The sequence below is a fragment of the Rhinopithecus bieti genome, unplaced genomic scaffold (assembly GCF_001698545.2).
Source record: "Rhinopithecus bieti isolate Rb0 unplaced genomic scaffold, ASM169854v2 scaffold_7414, whole genome shotgun sequence".
Taxonomy (NCBI): domain Eukaryota; kingdom Metazoa; phylum Chordata; class Mammalia; order Primates; family Cercopithecidae; genus Rhinopithecus; species Rhinopithecus bieti.
The window spans coordinates 2,301,806-2,318,120 of NW_016806087.1; the positions used below are offsets into that span (position 1 = coordinate 2,301,806).

A 16,315-nucleotide genomic window follows, 5' to 3' on the forward strand; every position below is an offset into this window, starting at 1 on the left:
ACCAGGCTGGAGTGCAGTGGTGCGATCTTGGCTCACTGCAACCTCTGCCTCCCAGGTTCAAGCCATTCTGCTGCTTCAGCCTGCTGAGTAGCTGGGATTATGGGTGTGTACCACCATGCCTGGCTAATTTTTCTATTTTTAGTAGAAACGGGGTTTTGCCATGTTGTCCAAGCTGGTCTTGAACTCCTGAGCTTGAAGTGATCCACCCACTCTGGTCTCCCAAAGTGCTGGCACTACAGGCGCAAGCCACCATGCCTGGGCTAGAAATTTTTTTTTCTAATTGAAGAGTAGATGTAAATTGTTTGCCTAGACTGTTTAAAAACATGTTTAAAATAGTACTTCCAGATCAATGATGAGAATGTGTCCTGAAACAGGGATTATTACTGATTTAATTCTGTGCTCCTGAAGTTTATTTTAAAAATAGCATATTATCAAGGAGATAATCCTAGATTGTGTGGGTATAGTATGTGCATTTCTATATGTATATAGCAGTCATAAAGTAATATTCTGGGCACCACAAATCTAAAAAACTTCCAAGTCATGGAATCATAGTAGAGATGTCAAAGGGAGGGAAAGGGAGAGAAAAGGGTGAACTGAAAAAACCTGATAGTATTATTTCTTCCTGCTCAGGGTTGATAATACAGTAAAAGAGATTTTATTACATACAACTAGAAAGGACCAATTAGCGTGTGGAAAAAGTGTTCCTTTGCATAGTCAAATGATAGGCAGGCGAATATAATTTCACCAGAAATTACTATAGCAAGTTTCAATAAAGGACTGCAGAACAATAAGGCCTTGTTAATCCCATACTGGTCTATTCAAACAGTGTGTAATTCAAAGCAATTGCTGCTCCCTGGGCAGGAATTTACAATTGCTACATTTGAAGGGAGGATAATGTGTCATTCCAAGGGGAAATCAGGTTCTGGAAAGGGCCTCCTGGCTGCAGAGCTCTATGTGTCCCCAAACAGCTCCACAGCAGGCCAAGTTAAACAAAATAACTGAGAACCACCCTGTGAAGTAAGTCTGCTTTGAATTGACCTGTATTTGCTTTGCTCTCTCCTGCCTTTTTGGTGAATGACAAAATGTCTCCAAAGCAACGAGCAAGAGGGGAAGGCAGAGAAACTCAGACCTGAATAAGCCATTGCTTAGAAAGTGACTGCCCCCACTAGTGCACAGTGGCTCATGCCTGTAATCCCAGCACTTTGGGAGGCCAATGCAGGCAGATCACTTGAGCTCAGGAGGTAGAGACCAGCCTAGGCAACATGGTGAAACCCTATTACTACAAAAAATGCAAAAATCAGCTGGGCATGGCACATGCCTGTAGTCCCAGCTACTTGAGGGGTGCTGAGACAGGAGAATTGTTTGAGTCCAGGAGGTTGAGCCTGCAGTAAGCCATGTTCACACCACTGCACTCCAGCATGAGTGACAAAGTGAGACCCTGTCTCCAAAAAAAAAAAAAAAAAAAAAAAAAAGGCAAGAAAAAGAAGACTCCTCCCACTCTACTCAGCAAGGGCATACAACTTCATTCAAGAGAACTGCAGCCTATGTGTACGGACTGTATGTATATTTAATTGATAATGGTGATGAATACAGAGCACCATCCCTGAGCATAGAAACACTGGACAAAAGTCAAACATGAGTCAACTGCAAGAGGAGGCTTGAATCATAATACATTTTGAACAATTATGGTCAATAATCCTTCAGAGAACAACCCTTCAGTTTTATGTTGTCATTGTTGTGCAATTAAATGTGAACAGCTTAAAATTCCATACTTTTTAAAAGCTCGGCTTTGAATTCCAATGACTAATCCATGCTCCCAGGGACACCAAGCTATGTCAGTCCTCCAACAACATATTGTGAGGCCATGCTGAGCTGCTAATTCCTGTGGACTAGCTAATTAGGTAAAAAATTAAATTAAAAAGGAAAAGGCTGGGCATGGTGGCTCATGCCTGTAATCCTAGCAGTTTGGGAGGCTTAGGCAGGAGGATCGCTTGGGCCCAGGAGTTTGAGACCAGCCTGAGCAACAAAGTGAGCCCCTGTCTATACAAAAAAAAACAAAAAATTAAAAAAAAAATTAGCATGGTGGCACACACCTGTGGTCTGAGCTACATGGGAGGCTGAGGCAGGAGTACTGCCTGAGCCCAGGAATTGAGGCTGCAGTGAGCTGTGTTTGTGCCACTGCACTCCAGCCTGGACAACAGAACAAGACCCCATCGAAAGAAAAAGGAGAGGAGAGGAGGGAAAGGGAGGGGAAGGGAGGGGAGGGGAGGGGAGAGGGAAAACTCTAGAGGTAAACTCATTATGCAGAACCCACTGGTGTGCTATTTTTGACCTGAGAACTGCCTATTAGGTGCTCAGGAAATAAATAAGAATCTTAGATGAGATATCCCAGCAGATTAGGATTCAAAAGATATGTCTGAAATTCTGGGCTGCCATAACACGTAGTAACATGCACATAGCATTAAAAGCCTGTGTGGCAGAGGCATTTATTGCTGATCAAACATCCATAGGCTTCCCCATCTATCCCAGTTCATCTGTAGTTTGTTCTGTCCAACTACTGAGACAGAGGTGATATGTGTCCCTTCCAGGCTGAAGTATAGGACACGTGTGAATTCTCTATGCATTCTCTCCCTCTGCGGCCAAGATGGCGATGGCCCAAGGCTCCAGTGATACAGCTGCAAATGCCAGAGCCTCTATCAACCAGGGTTCTTAAGCAGAATTCCCATCTCCACTTCCCACTCCACCACCAATCTGTATGTGTCATGTAATGAAAACATGAAATAAACTTTTACTGTGTTAAGCCAAGACTCCAGAGCTAATTTGTTACTGCAGCACTGTCTATGCTAGTACAGCTGCTTTTCTACATCTTTTTGTAAAAAGGGAAACTCCATCTGGAGAAAGGATGATGACCAAGTCACACAGCCCTTACATGAGCCACCAGGTCACCTTTGCATCATGTGTCCCAAATGTGTTTCCATCCCTCAGTTGTTGCTGTTCTTTCAGGGAGTGGTGATGTGGGGAAAAGCCCTGGTTGGTTGGGGGTTGGTATCTGACAGTCCCTTTCTGATGATTTCTCTTTATTCACCAGCCTCCTCTTGGGATTTCAGGCTTGCTAAACATATGGTACAAATCAGTAAAATTATTCATTGTGGTTTTCATTTGAGTGAGCCAGTTTCCGCTCCTAAGAAGTGTCTTAACAAAACAGGAAGTTTTTCTTGGATCTAGAAATGGAAGTTTGCCTTCTGACATTAGCTGTTACCAACTTCTACAAATCTCTGTTTTCCTACTTCCCTGTCAGAGGGTGGGGCACATAGAAGAGAAAATCTGGATTCCTGTAGTAGAGTTAGGGATGACTGAGTTGGGGAGTGGGTGGAGTGTAAAATGGCAGCTTGACCAGGCTGGGCCATAGTCACTCATGTGACCTCTTTATCTCTCACCTTTTCCCCAACTTTGACCTTGGGAAAGAGGTATCAAGGAGAGTGTGAAGGACGGAGGAACGCTACGGATACTTAGTGGCCACTCCTCGACAGTAACCCTTCACCTATGTATCCCAGCTGATATTTCTCAAAACATGTTGCTACGCTTCACTTACTAGGTTCCATTCCATGGGGACAGGGAGCATGTGTGTCTTGTTCTCAATACCTGACACATAGTGGGCATCCAAGAATACTTAAAGGAATACAGGCAGGAATAATTGATTTTCACAACTATCTTGGGGATCAGAAAAATCAAATGTAACTAATTTCCATTTTACAGATGGAGAAATGGAAACATTAAGATTTTAAGTTTGGGAGGCCGAGGCAGGCAGATCACAAAGTCAGGAGATCAAGACCATCCTGGCCAACATGATGAAACCCCGTCTCTACTAAAAATACAAAAAAATTAGCTGGGAGTGGCAGTGCACATCTGTAGTCCCAACTACTCAGGAGGCTGAGGCAGAATTGATTGAACCTGGGAGGTGGAGGCTGCAGTGAGCCGAGATCCAGCCACTGTATTCCAGCCTGGCGACAGACCAAGACTCCGTCTCAAAAAAAAAAAAAAAAAAAAAAAAAATTTTGTGGGGGGGTCAGGTGCAGTGGCTGACGCCTGTAATCCCAACAATTTGGGAGACTGAGGTGGGTGGATCACTTGAGGTCAGGAGTTCGAGACCAGCCTGGCCAACATGGTGAAAACTTGTCTCTACTAAAAATATAAAAAAATTAGCCGGGAGTGGTGGCAGGTGCCTGTAATCCCAGCAACTTGGGAGGCTGAGGCAGAATTGCTTGAACCCGGGAGGCAGAGGTTGCAGTGAACTGAGATTGCACCACTGCACTCTAGCTTGGGTGAGAGCGAGACTCTGTCTTTAAGAAAAAAAAAAAGATTTTAGGTTACTGATTCAGGGTGACACAGGGTCAGTTGGTCAGTGAAGAGGTAAAAGTGAAATCCAATTCTCCCAATTTCTATTTTCTTTCAGTTGTATGACAGGTTAGGTGTAAAATCCTCTCCCTACCTGACATACACAATAGTACTGGCCATTTATCATCATCACCATCATGACGGTGGTGATTGACATTATATAATGTCAATCAGCACCATGAGATTGTATGTTACACGTCTACATTTGTTTTAGGAAAGTCTATCAGGAAAGACATCGAAATCCTACCATTATTATGACTGGGTATAGAGTCTCATGATGTTAATTCTCAAGTTCTTACTGATTTGTATGTTCTGTTTTTCCCCCAAGAATAAACATGTACTACCTGTGCTATCCAAAAATAATAGAGGGTGCAAAACAGCCTCCAGTTTGTTTTTTTTTTTTTCTTTTTTTGAGACAGGGTCTTGCTCTGTCACCCAGGCTGGAGTGCAGGGGCACAATCTCGGCTCACTGCAACCTCCACCTCCCAGGTTCAAGCAATTCTCCTGAGTAGCTGGGATTACAGGTGCCCACCACCGTGTCCAGCTAATTTTTGTATTTTTAGTAAAGGTGGGCATGAGCCACCGTGCCTGGACAAGCCTCTAGTGTTCAACATGTTCTTTACATAGGGAATTAAACAGGCTTTTAGCCCAGCAATTTGAATATTAATCAGGTATGTTTGGAGGGGTAAGCCACAGGAAGGGAATCCTGGCAGAAACTGCTTATCTTCCAATGTGTACTTTTCTTCTTATTTAATGGAATTTTTAGCTGGATACACAGTCACCCAGTTTCCCAGCTTCCCTTGCAGCCAGATATGGTCATAGATGGGAGTATAAGTGATGTATAAAACATCCAGATTTTTTCTGGACCAGGGTCTCACTTTGTCACCTAGGCTGGAGTACAGTGACAAGAACATGGCTCACTGCAGCCTCAGTATCCTGGGCTCAAGCAATTCTACTGCCTTAGCCCCCCATGTAGCTGGGACTACAGGCACACACCACCATACCTGGGTTATTTTTGTAGAGACAAAGTTTCACCCTGTTGCCCAGGCTGGTCTCAAACTACTGAACTCAAGTGATCTGCCCACCTCAGCCTCCCAAAGTGCTGGGATTATAGGCATGAACCACCGTGCCTGGCCCAGATTGTTAACCTTAAAAAGGAGGAGTGTCTTCATCTTAGCCCTTTCTGCTGGAACACAGATGTGAGGGTGGGAGCTGAAGCAGCTATCTTTTTTTTTTTTTTGAGATGGAGTCTTGCTGTGTCGCCCAGGCTGGAGTGCAGTGGCTGGATCTCAGCTCACTGCAAGCTCCGCCTCCTGGGTTCCCGCCATTCTCCTGCCTCAGCCTCCCGAGTAGCTGGGACCACAGGCGCCGCCACCTCGCCCGGCTAGTTTTGTATTTTTTAGTAGAGATGGGGTTTCACCGTGTTCACCAGGATGGTCTCGAACTCCTGACCTCGTGATCCGCCCGTCTCGGCCTCCCAAAGTGCTGGGATTACAGGCTTGAGCCACCGCGCCCGGCTGAAGCAGCTATCTTAAGCAGTGAAATGGAAGCCATGTATCGAAGGTGGCAGCACCAAGAGAAGGAAACCAGGCCCCTGACATTACTGAACTGCTACTCAATTTTGGCATCAGTTTGTTACAGTTGTTGAACTCCTATCCTAAGTAATACCAGATCTAAACATTTAGCAGAACAGTGCTCTGACTTCCTAATCGAAAACAAATGTGTTCTTTGGAAAGAATGTACAACTGCATTAGCCAAGCTTTCTTTTGTTTATGGGCACAAGGACCCAATTGTACCTCAGTGATCAAGAATGAGTCCTTAATCCAGGGCATGTTATATAATATGGATGGTAAGGAAACTGCAGAAATTCACTTGGTATTTTCAGCAGATCATGAATGCTTGGGCACTTGGTTTCTGACTCTTTCTGCCCGATTCTAACCACCCCCTTCCTCCTACAGACGCAATTCAGAATTTGTGCATGTGGTGCAGAGTTTTGTGTAGGAGGGCTGCCTAAATGAGCCTTCTTGCCATCTGGCTTCTTGGGCACTGTGGAGAACTCAAGGCCACATCTGCCACTTAGTGCAAAATCAAATGTATTATTGAGAATTATAATGGTTCACGTATTAACACACAGAATAAGTTGACTGTGGATAAACCATAGAGCAGAAACTTTTTTAAAAAGCAGCTTTAAACAACAAACATTTATTATCTTACAGTTTCTTTGGGTCAGGAATCTGGGGTACAGCTTAGCTAGGTGCCTGTAATTTAGGTTCTCTCACAAGGCTGTAGTCAAGGTGTTGGGTTTCCACCTTTTCATCTGAAGGCTCTCCTGGGGGCGAATTCACCTCCATACCCATTCATGTGGCTATGGGAAGGTCTCAAGTCTTCTAGCAAACAGTAACTATTTTTTTCTTTTCTTTTTTTTTTTTAAGACAGGGTCTTGCTCTGTCACCCACGCTGGAGTGCAGTGGCACAATCTTGGCTCACTGTAACCTCTGCCTCCTGGGATCAAGCAATCCTCCTGCCTCAGCCTCCCCAGTAGCTGGGACTACAGGTGCCCGTCACTATGCCTGGCTTCTTTGTAATTTTTGTAGAGATGGGATTATAGATGTAAGGCACTGTGCCTGGCCAGCAGCAACTTTTTAATAGGAATTTCGAACTTTCTGAATTCTTAGGAACACAAAATGTACTTACCTTTGAGTTGAGGTTGGTCACTGGCCAGAGGTTTCAGCCAGTGATTCTGGTCTGTGACCTTCTTGGGTCATGCTGAGCTCCCTTTATACTATATACACAGAATGTCACAATTTATACAGGAGTTGGTCTCCAGCCCTCTTAACCCAAGTACTTAACAGCTCTCCTCTATTCATGGAAGCTTGCAACCCATCTAGACTACTTAAAGATTAAAATAATACCTGATTGAATTCTGCATTATATTTCAAAGTTTTGTCTGAGAACCCCTCACAACTTCGGAGGCCATTCTCTGATGCCATGGTCAAGGCACTTGATATTACTTCTTTTCCCATTTTCAAATGAGGAATCTGAAAATCACACAGCAGCTTCAGGATTTTTTTTTTTTTTCCTAAACTACTTGATATGTGAGTCTAAGGATTTAAACCTTCCTGTCTGAAGCCAAAGCCTATTGTGTTTCCAGGCCTCAGTAAACAGAGTTGGTCCAGAGGCTGGAAAAGTCATTTGACAGCATTCCAGCCCTGTCAGCATCTTCACTGAGTAGCTTTGTTATTTGCTATGAACAGTTGTAAATTTCCAGAACTGCAGGCACACCCATATTAAAGTGTTCATTACTAAAATGCCTCATAATGCCAAATGCAAATGAACAGTGATTTAGAGTCCCAGTGGAATTCTGTCCCTGGATCCCCTCCACTAGCACAGATAATTGAGAACTGACTTAAATGAAATTTAGTCAGATCTCTCAAAGCTGACCCCTTCTATCATTTAATGGAACGTCTCAATTGTGGACGAAAGAATGGTTGATGCTGTGCTTTAAGCTACTTTTAAAATGTGAAACCTATTTTGCTAACGGAGAAACGACACTTTTTTTAAATAACAGGATTTCTCTAGGCCCCTAAGTTTTGCTGAAACTCAGGAAACACATATGGACAACTATCTAGTTATAGTTCTTCCTGTAAGTCTCAGAAACCATAGCTTCTGATTTAGTGCCCCACCGGAACTGCAGACCTTAAAAAACAAAAATCCCACTGGGATGAAAGAGGCTCACTTGTTTTCAAGTTGTGGCCCTTCCACCCCCTGGGTGGCTCCTCCTCCATGTCTGTGTCTGTGGCTTTGATTTATAATCTTCCACCTCCACAAGCCTTGGCATTTACTGGAATCCTACAAAGAGGTTAAGGTGTAAACCAGGAAGAAGCTTTTAAGGACAAGAGGGAGTTGGGGGTAGGGGATGGGGTAAGAAAAGAGAGTTAAGGAGAGGAAAAGCAATTGTAAGAGACCACATGGGTAGTATAAGTGAATGAGCACACGGGCAGGGAAGGCCCTGGCCGATTGAAGGACTGCTGAATGTGGTTTTGCCCGCCAAGGCAGTTCCTTTGGTTCTGTGATACAGCTTCCAGTGGGAGAGCTCCTTGTCCAATGCACTGTAATCAGGATAGCCAGTGTGTGAACCCCCTCCTGCTTTGTCAGAGATGGAGTCTCGCTCTGTCACCCAGGCTGGAGTGCAGTGGCCGGATCTCGGCTCACTGCAAGTTCTGCCTCCCGGGTTTACGCCATTCTCCTGCCTCAGCCTCCCGAGTAGCTGGGACCTCCCGGTTAGTTTTTTTGTATTTTTTTTAGTAGAGACGGGGTTTCACCGTGTTAGCCAGGATGGTCTCAATCTGCCGACCTGTGATCCGCCCGTCTCAGCCTCCCAAAGTGCTGAGATTACAGGCTTGAGCCACCACGCCCAGCTTCAAGGTTTTTTATATGCTTGCACAGCCAGCTCTGTGTTCCCAGCTGTAAGGCCTGGGATTTGCAGTTTATCCCCTGGGGGGTAAATAATAGGAGCTGCAATCTTCTGCCAGAAAAGAACTTGCTTCACCAGCTTGGAGGCTCAGTTGATGATGAACGCAAAAGGTTTTCTGGAAAATAAAATGAGATACCCAATGGGCCAACGTCTGAAAACTGTGAGGTGCCAAGTTAATGTGAGTTATCACAGTTCTAATAATTATCAGGGTTAGGTAGGTGGGTTTTCTTGAAAAGGAGGAAGCCTCAGAACTTATGGCTTAGTGCCTGAAGGGAGCTTCACGATATTCCTTGCAGGAATTTCTGGAGACACACAACTCAAAATTTTCCCTTTGGAGTTTCTGATACAGTGTTGAAGCCACAGGTTCTAGAGACAGACTTGGGTTGGAAGTCTGGCTCTGCCACTTATCTGTATGAACTAGGAAAATTCTCCCCTCTGGAAAATGGGAATACTCTGTTACTGGATGTGGTTGTGAAAGAATTAATGTATGTTAAATGCTCAGTATAGGGTATAAGCATTAATAGAGGCACAATACATGGTTACCTGTATCATGTACCTCTCATGAGAAAATTGGTCTGGTTTAGCACTGAGGCAATGGAAGGGGAGACAACACTGTGTGTGACATGTCTAATATAAAGCACACAAGAAAAATAAGCAATGGGGACATTTATTACATACAGGCCCAATCAAAGATTCTGGGGACTTGGGGTGAGAAGCACCCAATGCTTTCCTCAAGCAACTGGGTTCTTGGAGAGCCCAAGAAGTACTGGTATTAAGTACCAAAGTCTATGTCTGTCAGTGCAGGAAAAGAACTATAGATGGTCATGTAGACTATGTGGAGAGAAGGTATCTCTTGGAATGTGTCTGAGGAAGTAAATTTTAGCTGTATAGCCTATGCAATGCTGAAAATGTGTGAGAGTGGATGAGAGCAGGATTCTAAAACCTACTATTCTCATTGTCAGTAATGAGTCACAAAAGTCACATATGAAACACATAGTATAATTATGCTGCTCATTTGCACACGGGTAACAAATCTTGTCCAGTCTGTTCCAAAGCTATAATCCAAAAAAATGGCCTTTAAGGCTTCTGCCTCAAACAACAGAAAGTCAAATCCAAATACAAATTTTTATACTTAAGTATTATTTTCTATCATTCTTCATCTTGTTTTCTAACCATTTAGCTTGAACATAAATACAAATATTTGTCAGTGTTCAATTATATGCACTGTGAAGGATGCAAAGGAATTTAACATGTTCCTAGACTTCATAATTGGCATCAATTGACTCAGCAAAAGGGAACTAAAGATGAGCAGCAAACCTAAGTCTTCATTCTTTATTTTTGGTTCCTCTTTAACATTTTCCACTTTCCTACTAGCAGATTATGACATCTGAGTCAAGATTACTTATCTTTAATCATGTTAGTACTGCCTCGATCTATTTATATGTAAGAGCAGCTAGCACTAATCGAGCTTCTACTATGTGCCAGGCATTCATGTCACAAGCATAGACCATTCAGTTCTCAGAACCCTATTTAGTATTTTTTATCGTTCTCATTTTACAGATGAGAAAATTGAAGCCTATAGATTAAAGAACTACTGTGAGGTCACAGCCTAATGTCTCATGGCTAGGAAATAACATGTAGATGGAAAGAGGGGAGGTGCACTGAGATTTACATTTCTTCTAGCTGCTTGGAGTATTAGCAGCTATGCTATGTCATTTTAAGATACTGCACTAGAGGGCGCTAAATACACAAGCTTTAACTGTTTTGATAATGCAGTTCCCACAGTAGTAAAAGATATATAATTGGTAATGGATGCAAGCCAAAAAGGCCCTCCCAAAGAATATGATGCAATTTATGATAACTGAGAAGCTGTATTTCTGTCCCCTCAATTAAAAAAACCCCTCAAACCCCTCATTCGGACCGGGCCGCGGTGGCTCAAGCCTGTAATACCCAGACTTTGGGAGGCCGAGACGGGCGGATCACGAGTCAGGAGATCGGAGACCATCCTGGCTAACATGGTGAGAACCCGTCTCTACTAAAAATACAAAAAACTAGCCAGGCCGAAGTGGGCGGGCGCCTGTAGTGCCAGCTACTCGGGCAGGCTGAGGCAGGAGAATGGCATAAACCCGGGAGGCAGAGCTTGTAGTGAGCTGGATCCGGCCACTGCAATCCCAGCCTGGCGACAGAGCGAGACCACTGATCATCCAAAAAAAAAAAACAAAAAAACCCGTCATTTTATATTGAGCAATATTTATATTTTGGTCCCTGTAACTTGATATTGGATTGCTATTGCAAAGTACCTTTCAGTTAGAAGTTTTAATTTTTCCTTGTTCTGCCTGCTGAATGACAAAGGGAAAGGGTAGCCTGGATGAAAATAAATTTTAAAAAATTGCACTGAGATACACTGTATCTTTTAACTTTTATTTAGCAAAGTTAAACATACATATATTTTGAAAGAGAGAAAAAGAGGAACTCACCCAACCCTCATATCCAAGAGCTTAAAATCAAAGGAACTCAAGACCCATCGTCAACTTCAAATGCCAGTCATTATTTTAGAGGTAACTCAGATTTCTAAGTAATGCTTCCGTTTCTCGATTTATCAAATAGACATTATGTATTTTGTTATCCTACATGAGAATTGAGTAGTTAACAGAACACCCATCTCTTATCGGTAACAAAGATTTACAAAATAACTTTTGTTTTTCATAACTACAAAAGCAATACATTATCATTGCAGAACATGTTTTTTTAAAAAAAAGACAAAAAGTAACAAAACTCTCCATTATCCCAATAAGCAGAGGAAGTTATTACCATTTTAATGCATATCCTTAACATATACATGTAAAAGGTACATATACACATAAAAATATGTTTAACAGAAATTACTTTGTACACAATATTTGATTGAACTATATATGATCTTTCTTATTCTTTCATTTTATTGTAGTATAATTAACATAAAATGCATAAATCTTAAATCTATAAATTTTTACATTATATAGAAATGTATAATTATATACTCCATGCTCCCTCCCAATCAATGCTGCCTCAAAACGAACTGCTCTTCTAATTTTAGAGCTTACCTCTTCTCATCTCTATCACCACAGATTAGTTGTATTTTTAAGCTTCATGTAAAATTTTCCATGTCAACTTTGAAAACATGACAGTTACAAGTTCTAAGGAATCTCCAGTTCTCCAACTGGTGTGGGAATAAGATAATTTGACTCCACTGTGAATTGTGGTTACTGATGGTATCACTGAGTCTGTTACGGGCCAACGAGAAACAGTCTGAAGGGCCAAGAATTTATGGCCCTGCAGGGATTGCAGAAAGAAACCAAACCCAAGTTCACAATTCAGCCTGGAAGGAGAAAGTTCTATTACTCAGTATCTCAAGACTAAGCGGATCATAAATGGTGTCACAAGTTTGCATTTTTTTCCCTGTGGAAGATAATAATCTTTTGTATGTTTAATTCGTTATCATCGCCTTATAAATTATCACCAGCAAACTACCACAGTCATCAGTGCAACTTAAAACAACAAAACTAGCATTTCTCACTTGCTGTTTTTTAAAGACACCTCCCATCATCTGCACCTGGTCCCCAAACCAGCTGTCCATGAGCAACGACGAATTAAAACGGGGGTGGGGGAGAAGGGGTGTAGGGCCCAAGAGTTGGGGAGCATTATGGCTTGCTGTCAAGTGGCAGCCTAAGATGTACTTGGGAAGATGTTTCATATCCATTTTCCCTGTGAAATTAAAAACGTGATGCTACCAAACCTTTGCTTGTCCACCACCCTTAAGAGTACAAAACCCTGCAAAACGGAGTGAGCCAATTTGAATAAAAGCGGAAACTTCTTAGGAATTAGCAGCCCGAAAGGCTGCTTGAGAGATGGCAAACATATTGAGGAGTTCTCAAACAGCTGCTCTCTGATTACAGGTGGGAAAAGGCCATTCCTAGTGCCTTCTCCCACGGGCACAGAGAATCAAAGGCACTTTCCATATTTAACACGACTAATACGTCATTGGGCAAAGAGATACTCAATACATCTCCATAGCTTTTCCTTACTTTTACTTAACCTTTATGTCGGATACTTTATGCCTAGTATTGTTCTAAGCGCTTTGCATGCATCATCTCATCAACCTAATAAAGAAGCTCGGATAGATTAACTTTTAAAATCTGGATACAGCTGGGTAAGGTGGCAGAAGAGTTGGAATTCAAATAAAAGCCAACCCTACAGCAGGGCCATTATTGCTCCTGCCTCCCCTAGCTTGATCACGAAAAATGAGTGGTTCTTCCATCTGGGCACACAGGACAATGGACAGGCGGGCTGCTGTCAGGATTTACCGAAGATGGCCGCTGCGCTGGGCTTGGAGTGAGAGCTGAGGGTGTCCCAGACAAAAAAGTCGGGAGTGGCAGCCGACTGCTTTTTTGGAGGCCAAAAGAGGAGAAAACGGTTAAACGGAAAAGGTGAGTCAAGAGCAAGAGCAAGAATAGGAGAAAAGGAAAGCCCCGACCCCCTTAGCCGCAGAAAGCGCTGGGCGGAAGTGAGCTGGCCTAGGACGCGCCCTGCGTGGAGGTAGACCCGCGCGGCGGAAGTGCGTTTCTGAGGCTCCTCCTGTAGGATGCGGAGGAGGGACTGAGCTTGCGCGCGGGCCAGCTGTCCTCTCTTCTGATCCCGAAGACAGGATCGGATTACGGATTGTTGCCGGTTAGCGCGGCCCTGGGGGTTTCCGGTCCCTGGAGACGCGCCGCACCCCTGCAGTTTACTGGGCGCTCTTCTGTCACCCGCTTTCCGACCCCGCCCGGGGTATTAAGACCCGGGCAGATAAGGCCCCTCTGTCCCGCCTAGCGGCCGTCTTTCCTACGCTGGAGGGCGGCTAGGGATACGCCCTGTACCATGCCGGCCAGTCTGGATGCCCTAACACCAGGCCCCGATTCGCTCTGGCCAGCGGGCATGCGGCAAGTTTGCCCCCGCAGCGCAGCCGCCCACAACTCGCTCTTCCAGAGGAGGAGCTAACGTTCGGACTTGCTTGGTAGTTTACTAGGGCAAAGTACCACCCCACCCCGAGCAAGCAAACCTCAGGGAAGGGGCTCCTTCTGTGTAAAGTGATCGGCAGGCCTTACAGTGGATCTTCGGTATCCATAGTTATATACCAATCATTATCTTGTCTACCTCATTTGGACTGTGCAGAATGAGATGCCAATAATATATCACATCCACAAAAGGTCAAAACTGGGATATATATAACCTCTTTCTCTTAATTAGTCAGATTGACCTCAAAGGGGGTTCTCAGGGTTTCTTACTAAAGAAAAATGCCTCCCAGTGGGTTTTCATCTGAGTCACTTATAAGTGAGCTAGTTTCTCCAACACCAATTGAGCTGGAAACTAGAATAACTGAAACACAACGTATTCCCGTCCTGAACAAGGTGCTGAAATAAGTTACCAGCCTCATTACTTACCAGCCTTCTCTCAGAACCCTAACACCCCTTACAAGGGATTTCTAACTAGGAGTCCGTAGGTAAAATTTAGAGGCCGGGCGCGGTGGCTCAAGCCTGTAATCCCAGCACTTTGGGAGGCCGAGACGGGCGGATCACGAGGTCAGGAGATCGAGACCATCCTGGCTAACACGGTGAAACCCCGTCTCTACTAAAAAAAAAAATACAAAAAACTAGCCGGGCGAGGTGGCGGGCGCCTGTAGTCCCAGCTACTCGGGAGGCTGAGGCAGGAGAATGGCGTAAACCCGGGAGGCGGAGCTTGCAGTGAGCTGAGATCCAGCCACTGCACTTCAGCCTGGGCCACAGAGCAAGACTCCGTCTCAACAAAAAAAAAAAAAAAAAAAAAAAAAAAAAAAAAAAAAAAAAAGAATGTGTATTATGTAATACACATGTAGAACATTCTGAGATGGGATCCACGGGCTTTTTGGGGCTGTCAAAAGGCCCACGGCACAAAAATAGTTAATCTGTATACTTGAGGGAAGAAAGAAGCATCTCTGGAAGTAACTTATTAAGCTCTAAGCTCATTCAGGCTTAATTTCTGGGAACTTTTAACAAATGAAGCTTATGGTCCTAGCCAGTAAGAACGACCACTCACTCCAGAAATCATACTGAGATGTTGCCTTTCCCTATTTTCCACTCTCTACTGGCGCTCAGATGGTTGGTTCTTAGTTATACTTTGGTTTCATAAAATCATCATCAGAAAATGGAGACTTTTCATCAATCACGTCTTAATCTATACTTTGGGGGTGTTTAAAATATATATTCCTTATGTACAAAGAACCTGGTTTTTCCACTTCTCTAAAGACTCCTTTCCAGCTATGATCAGGGTTCACAGGATGCTAACGTAATAGCCCATCAACAGTCATTTGAGAGCACCATGTTTGTTTATACTGAACCCACCATGCAGATACTTAACTACTTAGAAAATTTTGTAACTGCTAATCCTTTTCTCATTTTTAACTCATTGGCCAGGTGAATTCTCCCCCCCCCCCCCAAATTCTCCTACCTCCAACAATTAAACATCTTCATATATATGTATACTTTTTTTTTTTTTGAGACGGAGTCTCACTCAGTAGCCCGGGCTGGAGTGCAGTGGCCGGATCTCAGCTCACTGCAAGCTCCGCCTCCCGGGTTTACGCCATTCTCCTGCCTCAGCCTCCCGAGTAACTGGGACTACGGGCGCCGGCCACATCGCCCGGCTAGTTTTTTTGTATTTTTTTTTAGTAGAGACGGGGTTTCACCGTGTTAGCCAGGATGGTCTCGATCTCCTCACCTCGTGATCCGTCCGTCTCGGCCTCCCAAAGTGCTGGGATTACAGGCTTGGGCCACCGCGCCCGGCCGTATAGTTACTTTTAATCATGTAATTCAACAGGAATAGAGAGGACGGGGACTATGAAATCTCGGCTGTGCTGCAATTATGTCTGCAGCTCAAAATAGATGTTCTTTTCTCCCTCTCTTTTGCTAGGATTGCACTGTAAATTCATAGCTCTTTAAAAATCATTGCTCAAATATGCCCCCCTCTTTACCACTGTTCATGTTAATATCTGCATTCCTAAAAGGCTTTTAAAAATGAAACTACTGGCCAGGCGCGGTGGCTCAAGCCTGTAATCCCAGCACTTTGGGAGGCCGAGACGGGCGGATCACGAGGTCAGGAGATCGAGACCATCCTGGCTAACCCGGTGAAACCCCGTCTCTACAAAAAAATACAAAAAATTAGCCGGGCGAGGTGGCGGGCGCCTGTAGTCCCAGCTACTCGGGAGGCTGAGGCAGGAGAATGGCGTGAACCCGGGAGGCGGAGCTTGCAATGAGCTGAGATCCGGCCACTGCACTCCAGCCTGGGCGACAGAGCGAGACTCTGTCTCAAAAATAAAATAAAATAAAATAAAATAAAATCAAAAAAAAATAAGATAAGATAAGATAAGATAAGATAAGATAAGATAAAATAAGATAA

The 16,315-nt window shown here is 43.9% G+C and overlaps 1 protein-coding gene across 2 annotated transcripts in view; it reads right to left on the minus strand.

The window, feature by feature from the left end:
- Positions 1-8,756: 8,756 nt before the first annotated feature.
- LOC108531291 (CASP-like protein 4A1) overlaps positions 8,757-16,315 on the minus strand; it is a 39,536-nt gene continuing 31,977 nt past the window's right edge. For both annotated transcript variants that reach the window (XR_001886124.1, XM_017874648.1), the window contains one exon: positions 8,757-8,984. Coding sequence is in view for 1 of the 2 variants with exons in the window: in XM_017874648.1 (XP_017730137.1) it covers positions 8,883-8,984 (102 nt within the window). In the remaining variant the exon portion in view is untranslated. The remainder of the gene's footprint in view (positions 8,985-16,315) is intronic.